This window comes from Periplaneta americana, chromosome 14, assembly GCF_040183065.1.
Source record: "Periplaneta americana isolate PAMFEO1 chromosome 14, P.americana_PAMFEO1_priV1, whole genome shotgun sequence".
Classification (NCBI taxonomy): domain Eukaryota; kingdom Metazoa; phylum Arthropoda; class Insecta; order Blattodea; family Blattidae; genus Periplaneta; species Periplaneta americana.
Genome location: NC_091130.1, coordinates 8,993,712 through 9,012,692, shown reverse-complemented (window position 1 = coordinate 9,012,692; position 18,981 = coordinate 8,993,712). Strand labels below are relative to the sequence as shown.

At 33.4% G+C, this 18,981-nt stretch overlaps 1 protein-coding gene across 2 annotated transcripts in view; it reads right to left on the bottom strand.

The window, feature by feature from the left end:
- The window catches only part of LOC138713121 (sodium channel protein 60E-like), a 983,436-nt gene that overhangs the window by 582,125 nt on the left and 382,330 nt on the right, over window positions 1-18,981 (bottom strand). For both annotated transcript variants that reach the window (XM_069844908.1, XM_069844909.1), the window contains exon 2: window positions 6,555-6,611. In XM_069844908.1, the coding sequence (XP_069701009.1) occupies window positions 6,555-6,611 (57 nt within the window). The remainder of the gene's footprint in view (window positions 1-6,554; window positions 6,612-18,981) is intronic.

Sequence of the window (18,981 nt, the reverse complement as noted above, 5' to 3'; positions counted from 1 at the left end):
AACGTAGTTACTGTCATGAATTGCAGTTCTTAAAACTTTATTAAAACGTGTTTTTTTATCTATATGTATGTATGTATTTATTTACACTGACAGTGGGCAAGCACCCGGTGGCAGTGGTATACACAATATAAACAATACACAATACAATTATACAATACAAATACAATTATACAATACACAATACAGTTATATACACAATACATTAAGAATACAAAATACAATTTAACACAATAATTACAATTAATAATAATAATAATAATAATAATAATAATAATAATAATGATAATAATAATACATAAAATAACCTAATTAATAAACGAACCTAATTTTACAATACAACCTACATATATATAGGCCCTACATAAGTTTCACATTGGTACTGATAATAGACTTTCACTTTACTCTCATCTCACTTACTGTACTGGCACTATGACGCATTTCACTGACACTTTAGGACACATTTCACTGACACTATAGAACACATTTCATTGACGCTATAAATTATCACTGATCGGAACTATTCACTGCACTGTAAAACCATAACTTCACTGACTCACCTCGCTTCACTGATACAACAGCTCAAATAAGACAAATAATTACACCCTTATGCATACTTATAAACAGAACTACATATTTTAAACTAAACATTTCTAGTCTAAGGCCCTCTTACACGCTTTTTTAAATAATTTACAATTAAAACCAAAGGGATAACTCGTCAGGTTCAGTAAATACATGTCACCTTAAAAAATTAAATGTTAAATGCCACCTTATTTTAATTTGCACTTTATACACAACTTTTTAAATTATTCTTGAATCTCCTTAAGGAAGGACAGCCCTCAAAGACCGCTGCAGGTAGGTCATTCCAATAATTTATAGTTCTATTTAAAAATGAGAATTTACCTACATCCGTTTTCTGTTTTCTACATTTGATTTTAAAATCATGATCGTTCCTACCATAGTACGTTGGCTTTTCTAACCGAGCCGTTATGTCTACCCATGCTTTCTGACCTAGATGTGCTCTACCAGACACCGATCCAATTTTTCCCTCTATAATCTATATCCCAGACCTCAAAGTGGGCTGACAACCGTCAAGCAACCAACATTGAGTGCACACTAACTCTGTGTGACTTAAATTGTGGTTTTCTGTTAACGAACAGTGACGTGTATTATGCAAATCAAGCTTTCAGGTATAACTCCCTGTAAAGTTGACTTGAATAATTTCGAGGGAAAAATTGTTCCGGGGCCGGTATCGAATCCGGGACCTTTGGTTAAACGTACCAACGCTCTACCAACTGAGTTACCCGGGAATAAATAAGCATTTTTAATGTAAGTCTATATGAGTTTAATTTGTTGGCACGTGAAACTTTTAAATTAAACTGGAAATCACTTGTTCGTCATGAAAAGAAAAACCAGGGTAGCTTTCGAAACTTCTCCTAAAAGAAAATTTCCCTCATATCTCAACAACGATAAAGTTCTTTTAGTCTTCCTTCTTTTGTTTTCATTCTCTAATCCTTCAATCGCAGAACAAATAATTTTTAACGTCTGAAAGGCTAAGAAATTTTCCAATTAACGAGAGAAAGACTGAAAATGAAAACAAGCGAAAGAGAGGAGGCATTGACTGAATAAGGAATGTCTACAAGCCAGTCCACCGAGGGAGACAAACAATTGAAATGAAACTTGGTTGACGCGTTTGTTTTCTTTACGGTCCGCAACCGTGTATTATATGGAGGTGAAATTATTGGTAGTTGGGAAACTCTGGTGTACCTACAGTAAATTTTATCGTATAGCATATTATGAAACAAGTTTATAATGCTATACCAGCATATAGATAATTATAAGTATGGACATTTCACGTCTGTACCTTTGATGTAGCATGACTGATTTCAATGACCTTCAAACCAGTTTGAGCGTGAGATTCTGCTTTCTCCCTAGAGTTGGCGCTGACATCACACTAGCTAGCAGACAACACGGCGGAAATACTACAGATATGCAATTTAATACATCTAGGTACATTATGTACTCAAAAAAAACGGGTTCAATTTGGTACGTATTTAAGTTATATTAACTTTGAACCTAGCAGCTGATATTTTCTATATATCTTCTTTCATTAAGTGGATGTATAGAATATCTTCTACTACTGTTCTCTTCCCGCGTCCTCGTTGCTCCGATATGAACACTTGATTCTTTGATAATACCAAAGCGTCGCTAGATCGTTTCTTTCATCGTTTATCGCTGTTCCAACGTGTATGTACCCTTACACGTGCAAGTTACAGTTGCAACGGTTATATCAATAGACGCTGCACTTAAATTTGTTGTTCTTTAAAGACTTCCGTGATTATACAGGGACATCATTTTATTTTTACTAACATTTCTAATATTAACCTCGCTATATCTCTGGATTAACGGTTGAGAACCGGAAACACCGTTTGCTACCCCCTTCCACGACTGGAGTTCGATGATACTGGCGTAAAATACGAACAAATCACTTTACTAGGTATAGGAGGGAAGAAAAGTAGTTCATCCATTTACGTAAACTAGGAAATAACGCGATTTTATTTTGATGCTTTTTATTAGGTTTTTGTTTAATCAAAATACAGTACTGTATTAACAATGAGTGTTTTTACTCACGAACTGAGCTTTCCACGCGGACGTATTCATTATGCAGTGTATATTATACTGTCTACAGTACATTAGCGTACAATATAGAAAATGAAGTTAAATTGAAAAATAATCATAATATGGATATTTAAACACATTTTTGAAAATGGTGGCCGTTCATTTCGATACAGGCTTCAGTTCTTTTGTGCATATTATCGTACTATAGACTATTGTACCTATTTCCAATTAGCAAATTCGTCCTTCGTACTAGTAACTCATGTTGAAATAATTCTGCACTTACTCTATAAAAGAGTACCTTACGTACTGTAAATTCAATCTTCACTTCTGCCCGATCCGAAAAGATAAAATTACTCAGACATGCTATCTACTGTCCGTCCAAGTGGTTTTGTCGCAGGGTCGTAGAATGTGGGGAAATCACGTGACAGTTAATTACTTAACGAGATCCTTTTATTTAAGTTATTTTAAACAGTTGTATAATATTACGTAGACGTCAAATTCTTAACAGACATTAATGTTCTCAGAAAAGAGCTAAGACAGCCCAGCCACTAGCCTTTACAGAGGGGCGAGCAGAAGCAGATGGGGGAAACCGGGATGCGACGTAGGCAAACAGACGTCAGTACCTGTGTTGAAAATACGATTCAATATTGAAAGCTCTTTCGTCACTGAAAAACGCGAACATATTTCTGGAACGTACTATACTCAATAACTCAGTACTGTCTAGTGCAGGGACATCATTTTATTTTTACTTGCATTTTTATTGTGCCTGCATTTCTGAATGTACTTCACTCTCACCCCTTCACTAATGTCCTTGCTCCCGTCAGACCAGAAACTTACGGTCGCTGTTGCATTCGAAGTCTTCAAGCAGTGAAGTAAACACTGCAGTGTATAGTGTGTTTCATAAATATGATTGCGTTTTCTATAGAAGAAAGAACCTATATTAATAATATCGTACTAAAAATTATATTCAAGAAACGATAAATTCAATTTCAGAGAATATGCTTCAAAATGTTTTTAATAATATGCGTAAAGAATTGAAGCCTGCATTGTAAAGAACGACAACCATTTTCAGCAACTTGTTTAAAAATTCAGATTAGCTTTTTTCGAATTGAGGTGGCTAGAAGCAAAGGAATGCTAGTGACATTTGTAATAACATGAGTTAAGTGCATCCAGTGTAAGCAAAAGTATCTAAAATTTTAGTGGCAAAGGGATATTTTAATCGCATCACACATTAAAATTTAAATAAAAAATTTCGCCGATTTTACGAAAGCTTAAGTATTTAAACCCCATTTTCTCAAAAGTAACTTAAGTGCACTTACAGCCCTTTACTTATGAGCCCCTCAATTTAAATGCACTCTCTATATTGTATGATAACATCAATAATTAATATGCTAAATAAAGTAGACATTACATAACGAACATAGCCGCCTAAAAAGTTGAGTTTTTGAAAAAAAAAATGTTACTACTCTACTGTATTTTGATAAATTCCGTAAAAGTGTTGATCAAACTGAAAATCGTAATATCGTATTTCCCTACAACATAAATGGATACACTACTTTTCTCTCCTCCTATACCTAGTAAAATGATTTGTTTATATATTGCACTAGTAACATCAAACTCCTGTAATGGAAGGGGGAAACAGTGTTTCCGAGTATAGCCAGGTTAATGTTAAAAATGTTGGTAAAAATAAAGTGATGTCCCTGTATGATCGTAAGACGACTTTGACTGCATACTCGGCCTTGGTTCTGTGTGGAAGATGGTTGGAAATTTACTAGTAGAGGAGGTGGGAGTGAAGTACATTCAAAAACTCAGGTACAATGAAAATTGAAGTAAAAATAAAATGATGTCCCTGTACATAATATGTATTGCTTCCTACACCACGGTTAAGAGTTCAGATATATCTTATATCAGACGCGTATATAAAAATTCTAGTCTTACTGATAAAGGAAAGGCATGAAACTCCAGTGCCCTGGATGTATCAAAGAGTGCCTAAGTATACGGACCCGTCCAGGTAGAGTCCTCGTAAAGCCAAACATCTGTTCACGCCATGGACCGTACACGGTGCACCTGTCGTGAGCGCCGAAGTTCAAGTGCCTTTGTCGGATGTTGCATGTGTGCAGTTTACCTCAGTCTGTTGTGAGGTATGTATGTATGTATGTATGTATGTATGTATGTATGTATGTACGGATGGATATATGTATGTATGTATGTATGGATGGATATATGTATGTATGTATTTATGGATGGATGTATGTATGAATGGATGTATGGATGTATGTATGCATGTATGGTTGTATGGATGTATGTATGGATGTATGTATGTGTATGGATGTATGAATGTATGTATGTATGTATGGACGGATATATGTATGTATGTATGTATTTATGGATGGATGTATGTATGGATGTATGTATGCATGTATGGTTGTATGGATGTATGGATGTATGTATGGATGTATGTATGTGTGTATGGATGTATGTATGTATGTATGGATGGATGTATGTATGTATGGATGTATGCATGCATGTATGTATGGATGGATGTATGTATGTATGGATGTATGTATGTATGGATGGATATATGTATGTATGTATGTATGTATGGATGGATGTATGTATGTATGGATGTATGTATGGTGTATGGATTGTATGTATGTATGGATGTATGTATGGATGTATGGATTGTATGTATGGATGTATGTATGGATGTATGTATGGATGTATGTATGTATGGATGGATGTATGTATGGATGGATGTATGTATGTATGGATGGATGTATGTATGTATGTATGGATGTATGCATGTATGGATGTATTTATGTATGGATGTATGTATGTATGGATGTATGTATGCATGTATGGATGGATGTATGTATGGATGTATGTATGTATGGATGTATGTATGGATGTATGTATGGAAATGTTAAATGTTATGTTTTATTTAACGACGCTCGCAACTGCAGTGGTTATATCAGCGTCGCCGGATGTGCCGGAATTTTGTCCCGCAGGAGTTCTTTTACATGCCAGTAAATCTACTGACATGAGCCTGTCACATTTAAGCACACTTAAATGCCATCGACCTTGCCCGGGATCGAACCCGCAACCTTGGGCATAGAAGGCCAGCGCTATACCAACTTGCCAACCAGGTCGACTGTATGTATGGATGTATGTATGGATGTATGTATGTATGTATGGATGTATGTATGGATGTATGTATGGATGTATGTATATATGTATGGATGGATGTATGTATGGATGGATGTATGTATGGATGGATGTATGTATGTATGTACGTATGTATGTATGTATGGATGTATGTATGTATGGATGGATGTATGTATGTATGGATGGATGTATGTATGGATGGATGGATGTACGTATGTATGTATGGATGTATGGATGTATGTATGGATGGATGTATGTATGTATGGATGTATGTATGTATGTATGGATGTATGTATGTATGTATGGATGTATGTATGTATATATGGATGTATGTATGTATGTATGTATGTATGTATGTATGTATGTAACCTGTATACCAGCAGTTCTCAACCTATTTTAATGGCGTACCCTATCACTATTTTTAATTCAGGAAATTTGCTATATCATTAACCAAATTCATTTTGGGGGAAATGTCAAGTGTCGCTCCCAGGGTCTGTTGAATTAAGAAACAGATTCTCTTTAAATTTAGTCAATGGAGTTTTCCATAAAGTATACAGAAAACAGCTATATATTTGTATATTAAATTACACTTTATATTTTTATTTCAAACTTCAAGTACCAACCAGTGGTTCGCGTACCACAAGTGGCCTCACACATGTTTGCATGGCCGACATGGAATGCTTTAGCGATCCGTAACCTGCCAGTTACTGTTGTTCATAAAACTTTCATTAAGAATATCATGCGTATAATTTTATTTCCTACTGAGCACTAACCTGTGTTATAGGCGTTGTTCGAAGGGTTGTCCGTTTGCAGTCATACTTTGCCGTCATCTTTTGTTGAATGTTACATACAACAAAAGAAATAAATACATGACGCAATTGCAATGATTTAACAACATAAATCATGCAAAATTTTGTTCTAAGTGTGATCCTCATACTTCAACACAGGCAATGAATCTACTCGTAATTATCAGGGACTGCATCACCCTTCCTATGGTTCCGTATAATACATTTTTTGCTCCACTATATCTATATATATAATTTGAACTGGTAATGGAAATCACGGGAAAATGACTGAACGGATTTTAATGAGTGACCCCTCATTTTCATGCCTGGCATCCAAAGTTTTTCGGAAAAGTAGTAGTTTTCAGTGAAATGTCAATTTTCCTACATAATTTTCCTATTTTCCAAAATCCATCTGTTGTAAGTTTTGAGAACTAATTTTACTGAATCACGGCCGACTTGATTGAATTTCAGAACAAAACACACACTACAATAAACAATAGGCTATTACACGAAGGCCATGACCTGCAGGATTGCCGACATATTTAGAGCTCAATTCAATTTGTTATTAAAAACTGATTCTGCAGTGTATAATTTTCTGAGTACAGCTGTGTATTGGATATTCAAATCTACGAAACTTGAGGTGGTTTGATGACATTATTACCATTAGAAATTAAATATTATTATAGTTAATATCATGATGCGTCTATTCTTAATTAATTGTACATAATATCGATGCTATATTGATGACATGAAAGTGAAACGTTTTGAGGTTATGTAAGTAAATGTAGAGAATATCTTAATTTAGATCTTCATTTCTATAATTTACTGAGTGACTGCTATATATAACTACAAACCTTAAGTAAGATAATAATATTGTTATTAAAAATCAAATGTCATTGTCTTCAGTATTGGCTCGAGAGAGCGCAAAAATTACAGTTCCTAAGGAAAGATAAAAAAGTATTACTTACTGACAAAATAAGAGGTTAGAAAATTGTGTATCCTCCAGATCATTTCAGCAAGATCTCTTAGTAGGATAAAATGATTTTACGCTCTAAATTTCAAGTTCTACATGCAGCAGCTATACAAAAATGCTATTGTTCGAAAGCTTAGCAAACCTGACATTTTTTTAACTTTTGCCTACAATCCACAATGACCTGAAATAGCTACTGCTATCGTCCTGACATTGATACTTGCGTTTTCGCGTTGAAACTCAAAACCTGAAGTTGGATAGGTTCAAGAAAAAGTATTTGGCCAAAAAAATCCATTCAGAGGGAGTATGTTTCATTATTATGGAAGCAAATAACTATCAAACAGACAATTATTCTTCATTGAAAATAAATCTGAAAAATTTTTATTTGAACGTCTAACGAACTGAGTTTGCAGCAGCATTTGCTGCACAAGCCACTAGTATTATTTAATACGCTCATTACAGGTGACATAACTGTACTTTACTGACGTAACATTAAAGTTACTGCTATTCATATGTTATTCCAACTATCGATTTCTAACTAAGCATAAGCGATATTGATTAATATCGTACGCGCAACAATCCGCAAGCCTTGAAAGGAGTAATTCAAAATGGCAGGCATAAACTGCACAATCAGCAACATGTATTTAAGACAAAATTAATTCTGTTAATGTTAATTTTAATATTCAAACAAACTGAGTTAATTTCCTGTGTGTTAATGTATGTTGTTTGAGGTTAAAATCGTCAAACCAAAGTCATGAAAAAAAAATAAATAAATAAATTCTACGTACACGCAAAATGCTCCGTACCTGCCATCTGTTGTCCTAATCGGGAACACGTTGAAAAAATACTTATGGCCACCATTTCATTATCAGCAAAGTAATAAGGTTAGTGAAATTATTATATATATATATATATATATATATATATATATATATATATATATATATTTTAATATTGTACAACAACATGTTATATTATAACACATTTGTCGGAATACATTGTTGTCTTCAATATGATTTTAGATTTTTTAACAATATTATTTAAAAAAAACATGTCAAGCTGTCTTATACAAAATAAAATTTAATACAATTTTGAAATTTAAATTAAACAATTGTGTAAGGGACAAACTAGAAATTAGCGACAAAACTAAAGGATGCGAAAAACTGTCTACAGCTCTACACGAAATAGAAATAAGGTAAGATATTTGGAAAAACTTAAAACTTAGGCATGTAATTATGGTCGAACAAAAACATTCGTATGCATTTTGCCTATAATGGTAGTGATTATAGTAGTACACTCGTTTCATAAACATACTCGCATCTGAATTACTACCATTATAGGCCCACTGCACAATATACTGTTAAAATCGTGTTATCTATCTTCCCAAAGAACTGGTTACTGACCATTAGTTTCCTAAGCCATATTTGTATTTAAATGCACTCTATGACCACTAGAAGTTTGTCAGTAGACTTTATGTTCACTCTGTGTAATATACTCGTACATGCAGAAGTGTATAATGATACTGAATTCATAACGACATTGACAATGGCAACTGCAACGAAAACATTCTTCATGAAATATGTAGGACTGTAGCTATGTGGATAATGTGTGCGTTTCCCAAACAAACAGTCCGAAGATCAATTCTCGCCGTGGGCAATGGTAGGAATTTATATCTTTCCTCCATGGGACTGGGTGTTTGACGTTGTCTTGTGATTGTCCTGTGATATCTCAGCGGTGGTACTGAGTCATGCCGATCCCATGACCAGGGAGCCCTGCATTTGCGAGATGTCTAGTGTACGATCCAATGAGTTGCCTTCCTTTACCCGGAGAGATGCAAGTCGGTTAAGAGGGACGGTAAAACAGAGAGAGAAAGGAAGACAGAAACGAAGGAAGAAAGAAAGAAAGAAAGAAAGAAGGGAAGAAAGAGAGAAAGAGAGAAAGAAGGGAAGAAAGACAGAAAGAAGGGAAGAAAGAAAGAAAGAAAGACAGACAGACAGACAGAAGAAAGAAAGAAAGACAGAAAGAAAGAAAGAAAGAAAGGAGAGAAAGGGAAGAAAGAAAGAAAGAAAGAAAGAGAGAGAGAGAAAGAAGGGAAGAAAGAAAGAAAGAGAGACAGACAGAAGAAAGAAAGAAAGAAAGGAGAGAAAGGGAAGAAAGAAAGAAAGAAGGAAAGAAAGAAAGAAAGGAGAGAAAGGAAAGAAAGAAAGAAAGAAAGAGAGAGATAAAGAAGGGAAGAAAGAAAGAAAGACAGACAGACAGAAGAAAGAAAGACAGACAGAAAGAAAGAAAGAAAGGAGAGAAGGGGAAGAAAGAAAGAAAGAAAGAGAGAGAGAAAGAAGGGAAGACAGAAAGACAGAAAGAAGGGAAGAAAGGAAGAAAGAAAGAAAGGAAGACAGACAGACAGAAAGAAAGAAAGAAAGAAAGAAAGGAGAGAAAGGGAAGAAAGAAAGAAAGAAAGAAAGAGAGAAAGAAGGGAAGAAAGAAAGAAAGAGAGAGAAAGAAGGGAAGAAAGAAAGAAAGACAGACAGACAGACAGACAGAAAGAAAGACAGAAAGAAAGAAGGAAAGAAAGACAGAAAGAAAGAAAGAAAGACAGACAGAAAGAAAGAAAGACAGAAAGAAAGAAGGAAAGAAAGACAAAGAAAGAAAGAAAGAGAGAGAGAGAGAAAGAAGGGAAGAAAGAAAGAAAGACAGAAAGAAGGGAAGAAAGGAAGAAAGAAAGACAGAAAGACAGAAAGACAGAAAGAAAGAAAGAAAGAAAGGAGAGAAAGGGAAGAAAGAAAGAAAGAGAGAAAGAAGGGAAGAAAGAAAGAAAGAAAGAAAGAAAGAAAGACAGAAAGAAAGAAGGAAAGAAAGAAAGACAGACAGACAGAAAGAAGGAAAGAAAGACAGAAAGAAAGAAAGAAAGAAAGAAGGACAGACAGACAGAAAGAAAGAAAGAAAGACAGAAAGAAAGAAGGAAAGAAAGAAAAAGAAAGAAAGAAAGAAAGAAAGAAGGGAAGAAAAACAAAGAAAGAAAGACAGACAGACAGAAAGAAAGAAAGAAAGAAAAAAAAGAAAGAAAGAGATTAAATAACGATTTGAAGTTGGTGTCAGTTTTGACGATTATGGCTGTGATGGTTGTAGTTGTTATCACCATATCACTATTACATAGAGTTGGGCCATTTGTTGATACGTTCCCGCCTTAATTGTTCAACAGTCATTTTAAATAATATTATTTGCAGATGATAAAGTAGTTGCATGGAACAACGAAAGTAATTCACAAGTAACAATATAGAAAGTGAATAAACTAATTGAAGTAGATGGAATCATATCAACCGAGAAATAAAAAAACAATGGCTTTTAATGCACAAGATCTCTAACTTCGGTTCACTTCGTTTCCAGAGGAGTTACGTGCATGTGAGTGTATCTGTGGGAAAATGGGTCTAACCTTTTAGAGTAATGTGTTGCTCTTGTCTTGTCTAAGGTATTGTATCACTCAAAGAGGTTGCTGCTACAGATGTTACGGTAGCTCATAAAGAAGATGCTAGAAATGAAGTTAACAGCTTTCTACTGGTAAGAGTTTGAGTCCTAATGACTACGCACTTTGTTTAGATATATGTTTATTTCTTTATTCATTTACTAATTTGTTCTTTGTTTATTTACTTATTTTTCTTTCTCTATTTCTCTACTTATCTATATACAGTATCTATCCAACTATCCTTCTCATTAAGGTTGTGGCTGATATGTACATCTATTTTCAGGCAGTACATCTCACTTGACGATATGTGTCAGATGAAGAACAATTGTTTGTTTGCATCTGAAGTGTGACTAGTGTAATATATTATGTAGCTAGTCGGCGATGTATACAATGGCGGGGGAAAGGAACTGGCCGCCCTACCTCATTATCTCCTGGCCTAGTTGCCTCATAATTGGTGACTTGTTGGTACCACTTGTGAGGTTCAGACCTGTCTTCGGGCAGTTGACTAAACGACTATCCACCTATCCATTTATTTATTTATTTATTTATTTACCTATTTATTTATTTACTTATTTACTTATCAATTTATTTATTTACTTACCTATTTATTTATTTATCTATGTATTTATTTATTTACTTATTTATTTATTTACAATATTTATCTATTTGCCTATTTATTTCTTTATTCAACTGTTTGTTTATTTATTTATTCAAATCACTTATTTTCCCTTTATTTATCTAACCATTGAATTATTTAGTTTCTATTTACAAATTTATTTTCTATTTAATTTGTTATTCACTTATTTATTCATTTTATACTTATTTAGTAATTAATTTTATATATTTATGTAATTTTTATTTATTTAATATTTTATTTGAATATGTATTTATTTTATATTTATTTATTTCATTTTTTAATTTTTATTTATTTTACTTTATTAAATAATATTTATTTAATTATATTTATTTACTTACCTATTTATTTATTTACTTATTCACTTACCTATTTATTTATTTACTTACCTATTTATTTATTTACAGTATTTATCTGTTTGTCTATTTATTTATTTATTTATTTATTCAATTGTTTGTTTATTTATTTATTCAATCACTTGTTTTCTATTTATTTATTTAACCATTGATTTATTTATTTTCTATTTACCTATTTATTTTCTATTTAATTTGTTATTCATTTATTTATTTTATACTTATTTAGTCATTTATTTTCTTTATTTATTTATGTAATTTTTGTTTATTTAATGTTTTATTTAAATGTGTATTTATTTTATATTTATTTCATTATTTAATTTTTATTTATTTTACTTTATTAAATAATATTTATTTATTTATATGTTTATCTATTTATTTACTTAGCTATTTATTTATTTACTTACCTAATTATTTATTTACTTACCTATTTATTTATTTATTTACAGTATTTATCTGTTTGTCTATCTATTTATTTATTTATTTATTTATTTATTCAATTGTTTGTTTATTTATTTATTCAATCACTTATTTTCTATTTACATATGTATTTTCTATTTAATTTGTTATTCATTTATTTATTCATTTTATAATTATTTAGTCATTCATTTTCTTTATTTATTTATGTAATTTTTATTTATTTAATGTTTTATTTAAATATGTATTTATTTTATATTTATTTATTTATATTCCATATAAGGTTTAACCTTCTTTCATGATACATTAATTATGTATTTACTCATTTATTTTTTAAATATAATACCCAATCATAATTATTATTATTATTATACAACTATCGTATTGTAACTTGCAAAAATGATGACAGTAACGATCCTTATTATTATTATTATTATTATTATTATTATTATTATTATTATTATTATTATTACTATTATTATTATTATTATTATTATTTTATGACGACATGGACTTAATTAAGATGTTGCTTGTGATAATGGTGATTTTCTTCACTTCGTGACTCTTTGGAGATTAGGACGATCTCTAGCTGACGTCAGCAACAGTTGGCTCCTTTTTATTTCGCACAGACACAAACTCCATTAATCAGGTGACCCCGGCGACTCTTTCAGTCATTTAAGAAAAACTTTCAAGACACAACGGCTGCCCCCGGTCGCCCGTTCGCCCGCCGTACCTGTTGCAGGCCTCTCTTTGTCCCGTCGCAACGCCATATTGCTCGTCGGCACAAGCACCGGCCTGCGTGTCACCTTTACATGGAACCAGCATTTACAATTCTGAGCATCTATCGCATCTCTCCCTCCAATGCTACTTGTTAACAAAATATGCGTCATAAAAATGGCACATACTTTCTTATAGCCTAATTTGTGCACTTTTTAATAGGGCAACTGGAACCACCGGTGTAGCTCAGTCGGGTGAGGCGCTTGTCTGTCGATTCAGAGTTGCGCTCGGGCGCGGGTTCGATTCCCGAGTGGCTGATTACCTGGTTGAGTTTTTTCCGAGGTTTTCTGCAACCGTAAGGCAAATGTCAGGTAATCTATGGCGAATCCTCGGCCTCATCTCGCCAAATACCATCTCGCTATCATCAATCCCATCGACGCTAAATAACCTAGTAGTTGATGCAGCGTCGTTAAATAACCAAGTAAAAAAAGACACATCGGAGACACAGGCCTGAGGGGATGTAAGACATAAATTTGGTTTTTCTTTCTAATAGAACAACTGACGAAAGAAACAAATTACCAACAACGGCTTCTGGAGGCTGCCCCCTAACAATCAAAAGGTTAAAAAATAACTTGGTAAGCATGGATAAGCCATCGGTGTAGCGAATTTGCATACTGATCCGCAGTTGGTGTTCCACAAGGTTCAATAATAGGTCCACTGTTATTCTTAATATTAATTGACACTGCTTTCTTATATTCTAGCTCTCCTCTAGATGAATTACATGCCCTTACCAACGATCTTCTATCACATATGGTTCTATGGTTTGAATCTAATGGTTTTTTGCTTAGTGATGAAAAGATTATCAATATAACGTTTAGCTTAAATCATCAAATAAACAAGAACTGCAGTCAAAACTATAGAACATTTCTATGACTTTTTATAGACTCTAACTTAACATGGGAAAAACAAATTAATTACATTTGTGGAAAGTTATCAAGAGTTTATATTTGTTAAAGAAACCAGTGACTTGCGTTTCTCTGAATTATCTAAGATATACTTACTTTCCTTCTCAGGCGATAATCCCATATGTCTTAATCTTCTGGAAGAATGGTACCAAAATTGGGAATATTTTGATTTTTCAAAAGAAAGAAATTCGAATACTGTATGTAAATCACACACTCTTGAACATTCTCGACCACTTTTCATATACAATTGCAGATATTAACAGTACTAACTTCGCTTGTATACGATCTAGTCCTTGACACTCGTCATAATATCGACAATTACTCTTTAGTTACCAATATTCATGATCATGAAATTAGAAATACAGACAAGTCGATATTTCATATTATATGTAGATTACAAAAAACTAAATAAAACGTTTGTTATGGGGATAAAATTAAGTAATAAACCTTACCCTATTACCTCCTGGCTTAGTTGCCTTATGATTTATACCTTATTGGTGTCAGTTATGATGTTCAAACCTATCTTGGAACAGCTGACTAAACAACAACAACAACAACAACTAAGCAAGTCAATATTTACAAATTTATCTGTCAGAAGTTTCAAAACAAGGTTTTATAAGTTATATAAAAATCCTTTTTACTCTGTCAGTGAATTTTTAAACACAAATTAGAATGAATTTGTTAATAAATAAATTTAGTTATATTTTGTTAGTGTTATTTTAATTAATAATTTTAGTTATACAGGATGATTCACGAGGAGTTACCGCCTCTTACGGAGCATATTCCCGAAGACATTTTGAAAAAAAATGCCATATAAACATGAGTCCTATTCTCAAAATTTTCATAATTACACTAATTTAAAATTGTTAAAAAAATACATATCTTTTCTTCAGGTTTAAGAGTAAAAGATATTACAATTAGAGAATGAACTATTTAAAAAATATACTTACTTACTTACAAATGGCTTTTAAGGAACCCGAAGGTTCATTGCCGCCCTCACATAAGCCCGCCATTGGTCCCTATCCTGTGCAAGATTAATCCAGTCTCTATCATCATATCCCACCTCCCTCAAATCCATTTTAATATTATCCTCCCATCTATGTCTCGGCCTCCCTAAAGGTCTTTTACCCTCCGGCCTCCCAACTAACACTCTATATGCATTTCTTGATTCGCCCATACGTGCTACATGCCCTGCCCATCTCAAACGTCTGGATTTAATGTTCCTAATTATGCCAGGTGAAGAATACAATGCGTGCAGTTCTGTGTTGTGTACCTTTAAAAAATATACATACTTTCTTTAATTGGCTAGTAATCTGAAATTAAAAATGTGTTTTTTTTTTATTTTTAGTAGGTTATTTTACGACGCTTTATCAACATCTTAGGTTATTTAGCGTCCGAATGAGATGAAGGTGATAATGCAGGTGAAATAAGTCCGGGGTCCAGCACCGAAAGTTACCCAGCACTAGCTCATATTGGGTTGAGGGAAAACCCCGGAAAAAGAACCTCAACCAGGTAAATTGCCCCGTCTGAGAATCGAACCCGGGCCACCTAGTTTCGCGGCAAACGCACTAACCATTACTCCACAGGTGTTGACTAAAAATGTGTTAATTCCTTAGTTGCTTTGTACACACTTAACACAACAAATGTTACAGATCATACGACTTCTAGCAACTTGATTCTTTACGGTTAAATTTTGCTTTCTAATGTACAGTCTTAAAGAGTTTACAAGAATGACGTGATTTATAACAACTGTTGTGATAAGCGCGAAAGGAAACTGTAATTTTTTTGTTAAAAATTGAAAAATAAATAAATGTTTGTTCGGAGCAACTATGGAATTAACAATTCATTTCTATAGTCGCGACGCTGTATTCCCGGCGTGACTCCTCTTCTTTGCTTACGTCTTAGGGAGTCAAGGCTCTATAAAGTTTAGGTAGGTAGTATTGTTCGCCATTTTTGTTCTTTCATTGCTGAGCTACCAGACGAGGGATCTATTTGCCACACCGTTAAACATTATCATGTCGTAGCTCCTATGATAATAAATCAAACGCACTGTAATTGAGCAAATAATTGAGCGGCAAATAACGTCCTCGTGTCCTTTCTGCGAACGCAAACGAAAGAGCCAAAATGGCGGGCGATTATATTAAGTATTTATCCAGTCTTAGGAAATGCATAATGTCTTCATCAGCGAATCACAAGACGCACACGTTTAAATGTAGCCGACCTGCAACGTGATTGGCTGCCGGAAATTAGAGCGACGGGACTATAGTTTCAGAATTAAAGAAATTATACTTTAAAATAGTTCATTCTCTAATTGTAATATTCTTTTATCCTTACAACCAAAGAAAAAGGAATTTTTTTAACAACTTGAAATTAGTGTAATCCTAAAAATATTGAAATAAGAGCTATGTTTATGTGGCATTTTTTGCTCAAAATATCTTCGTTAATATGTTCCGTGTCACTCCTTGAATCACCCTGTATTTTAATAGTTTTCATAGTAGCTAAATTTTCTAAATGTATCATATCTGACGAAACCTATTACTTTAGTATTATTAGTATTATTATTATTATCATTATTATTATTAACATTATTATTATTAACATTAGGGTAAACTAGGGTCTCTTGGACAGTTGGGCATGTTGGACACTCCGTACTTTAACGTGTTACCTCGCCACTTGTGGGCACCACATTCTGCTAGAAGTCAATGACGGAAGTGGGGCTACTTCCGTCATTGACTTCTAGCAGAATGTGGTGCCCATAAGTGGCGAGGTAACACGTTAAATTACAGAGTGTCCAACATGCCCGACTGTCCAACAGACCCTAGTTTACCCTATTATCATTATTAATATTATTATTATTAACATTATTATTATTATTATTATTATTATATAAAATATAATTATTCTCTTAATAACGTCTGTATTATTAGGAAAAATTCTATTAAAGATCTTGGTGTATTACTTGATTCTAAATTATACTTTAACGACGATGTCCAATATATTTATAATCATTCAATAAGAATGCTTGGTTTAATAAGGTCTATAACTTATTCTTTTTCTACTCCAGAGTCTCTATTAATTCTATACTTTACTTTGGTTCGCTCTAAACTTGAATATGCATCTGTAGCCTGGAATTCCATTACTTCAACTGATTCGGTTAAATTGGAAAATATTCAAAGAAAATTTATTTCCTTATGTGCTTTTCGATTTATACCCAATTCCCCTGACTTTAACTATGAGATTACCTGTAAATATTTTAACTGTTGTAGCCTTTATTCTAGACGTCAAAATCTTGATTATCAACTTTTTTGCAAAGTTATTAAGGGTGATATTGATTGTGAGTCTATCATAAACAATATCAGCCTTCGTATTCCTACTAAAGGTTTAAGATTTCAAAAAAAAAATTATAACAGAAATTCAAAATCTCTTTCTCCAGTCTGTAAATGTATAAAATATACCAATTTGCATGGGCACAATTTAGATCCTTTTAAAGTATAGTTTCCTTTTGGTTATTAGTATTTACTGCTCTTGTTCTCAATTTTATTTATGTATGTTTTTGTTATTTAAGATATTATTTATTTTGTTTTTGCACCTTTGTATCTTCTGTTTGTGTATTGTGCTGAACTATAATTGGCCTCTGGCTGTTGTTCAGCACACAAATATTAATAATAAATAAATAAATAAATAACTTATTATTATTATTATTATTATTATTATTATTATTATTGTTGTTGTTGTTGTTTATCATAGCAGACCTAGTAGTAGTAGTAGCACTAATAGTCTAATATATTCTTCATTGTGACTATATCAACTTTTCTATTTCTATCATTCATATTAGCCAGCATTATCTCTCCTAATTCTTGGCATACTGCACAAATTAAAACACTTCTTTGTTCCTTTCGGACAACCACTTGACGCATTTAAAGACAAACCGATATGGCAGATAGCAACTCGTGGTGTCCCCACATCATCTGTCCTGGTACAGAACCGATGTCTCTGAACTATTGACTGGGGCGGAGGCCACACTTCAACAGGTTCCAACTGACCTTTCCTGGGCCGCGACCCCATCGCGTTCAATCTGTGGAGTTCGGTTAATGTCTAACCTTCATAAAACGACCGTTCAACAGTTTACACAACAGTTACGTGATAATCAATGCAACATCTGAAGGTGAAGCATCCAGGAATGCAGAAAATTTCATCAGATAATGCTCCCCTGGGGAGGGCAGGCCTCATATTGCAATCACCGCAGGGTATATCGTCAACTAATCGTAATGTCACATTTCATGGCCATACCCTACTTTCAGAGTTTGCATCGTTAAGTCCTTTCCGACAGCACTGAAAATTATGTCACATTTATACAGGGTGAACCTTAAGTAATGTTATCAATTTCAGACGGTTATTCTTTGAGATACAGTGAAACCTCTCTTTACGGACACTCCCAAGATACGGACACTCCTCATATACAGACAGGTATTTATATCCCAATTGAAATACAGTGAAACCTCTCCTTACGGACACTCCCAAGATACGGACACTCCTCATATACGGACAGATATTTATGTCCCAAGTGAAATAATATAGAAATAATGATACATTTAACTCTCGTTTACGGACACTCTCAGACACGGACACGGACAGCTGTTTCACAGTCCTAAAGCTTGTTTTACCTCCTGACTGCGGACATAACTTGGATTTCAAGACCTAATGTGTTACAAAAATGGAAAATTTAGTACAGAAATTCCTTAACATGAAAGAAGACAATAAGGGTCTCGTAGGCTACCACTAAGCCAGCCGGCTACCCCTTGTTAGCTGGAAGCGGGTGGATAAACAAAGTCATAAAATTTAACCTGTCTGATGGGTCCAAGGTTTCCGCGATCGTGAAATTGTATTCAACACATGACA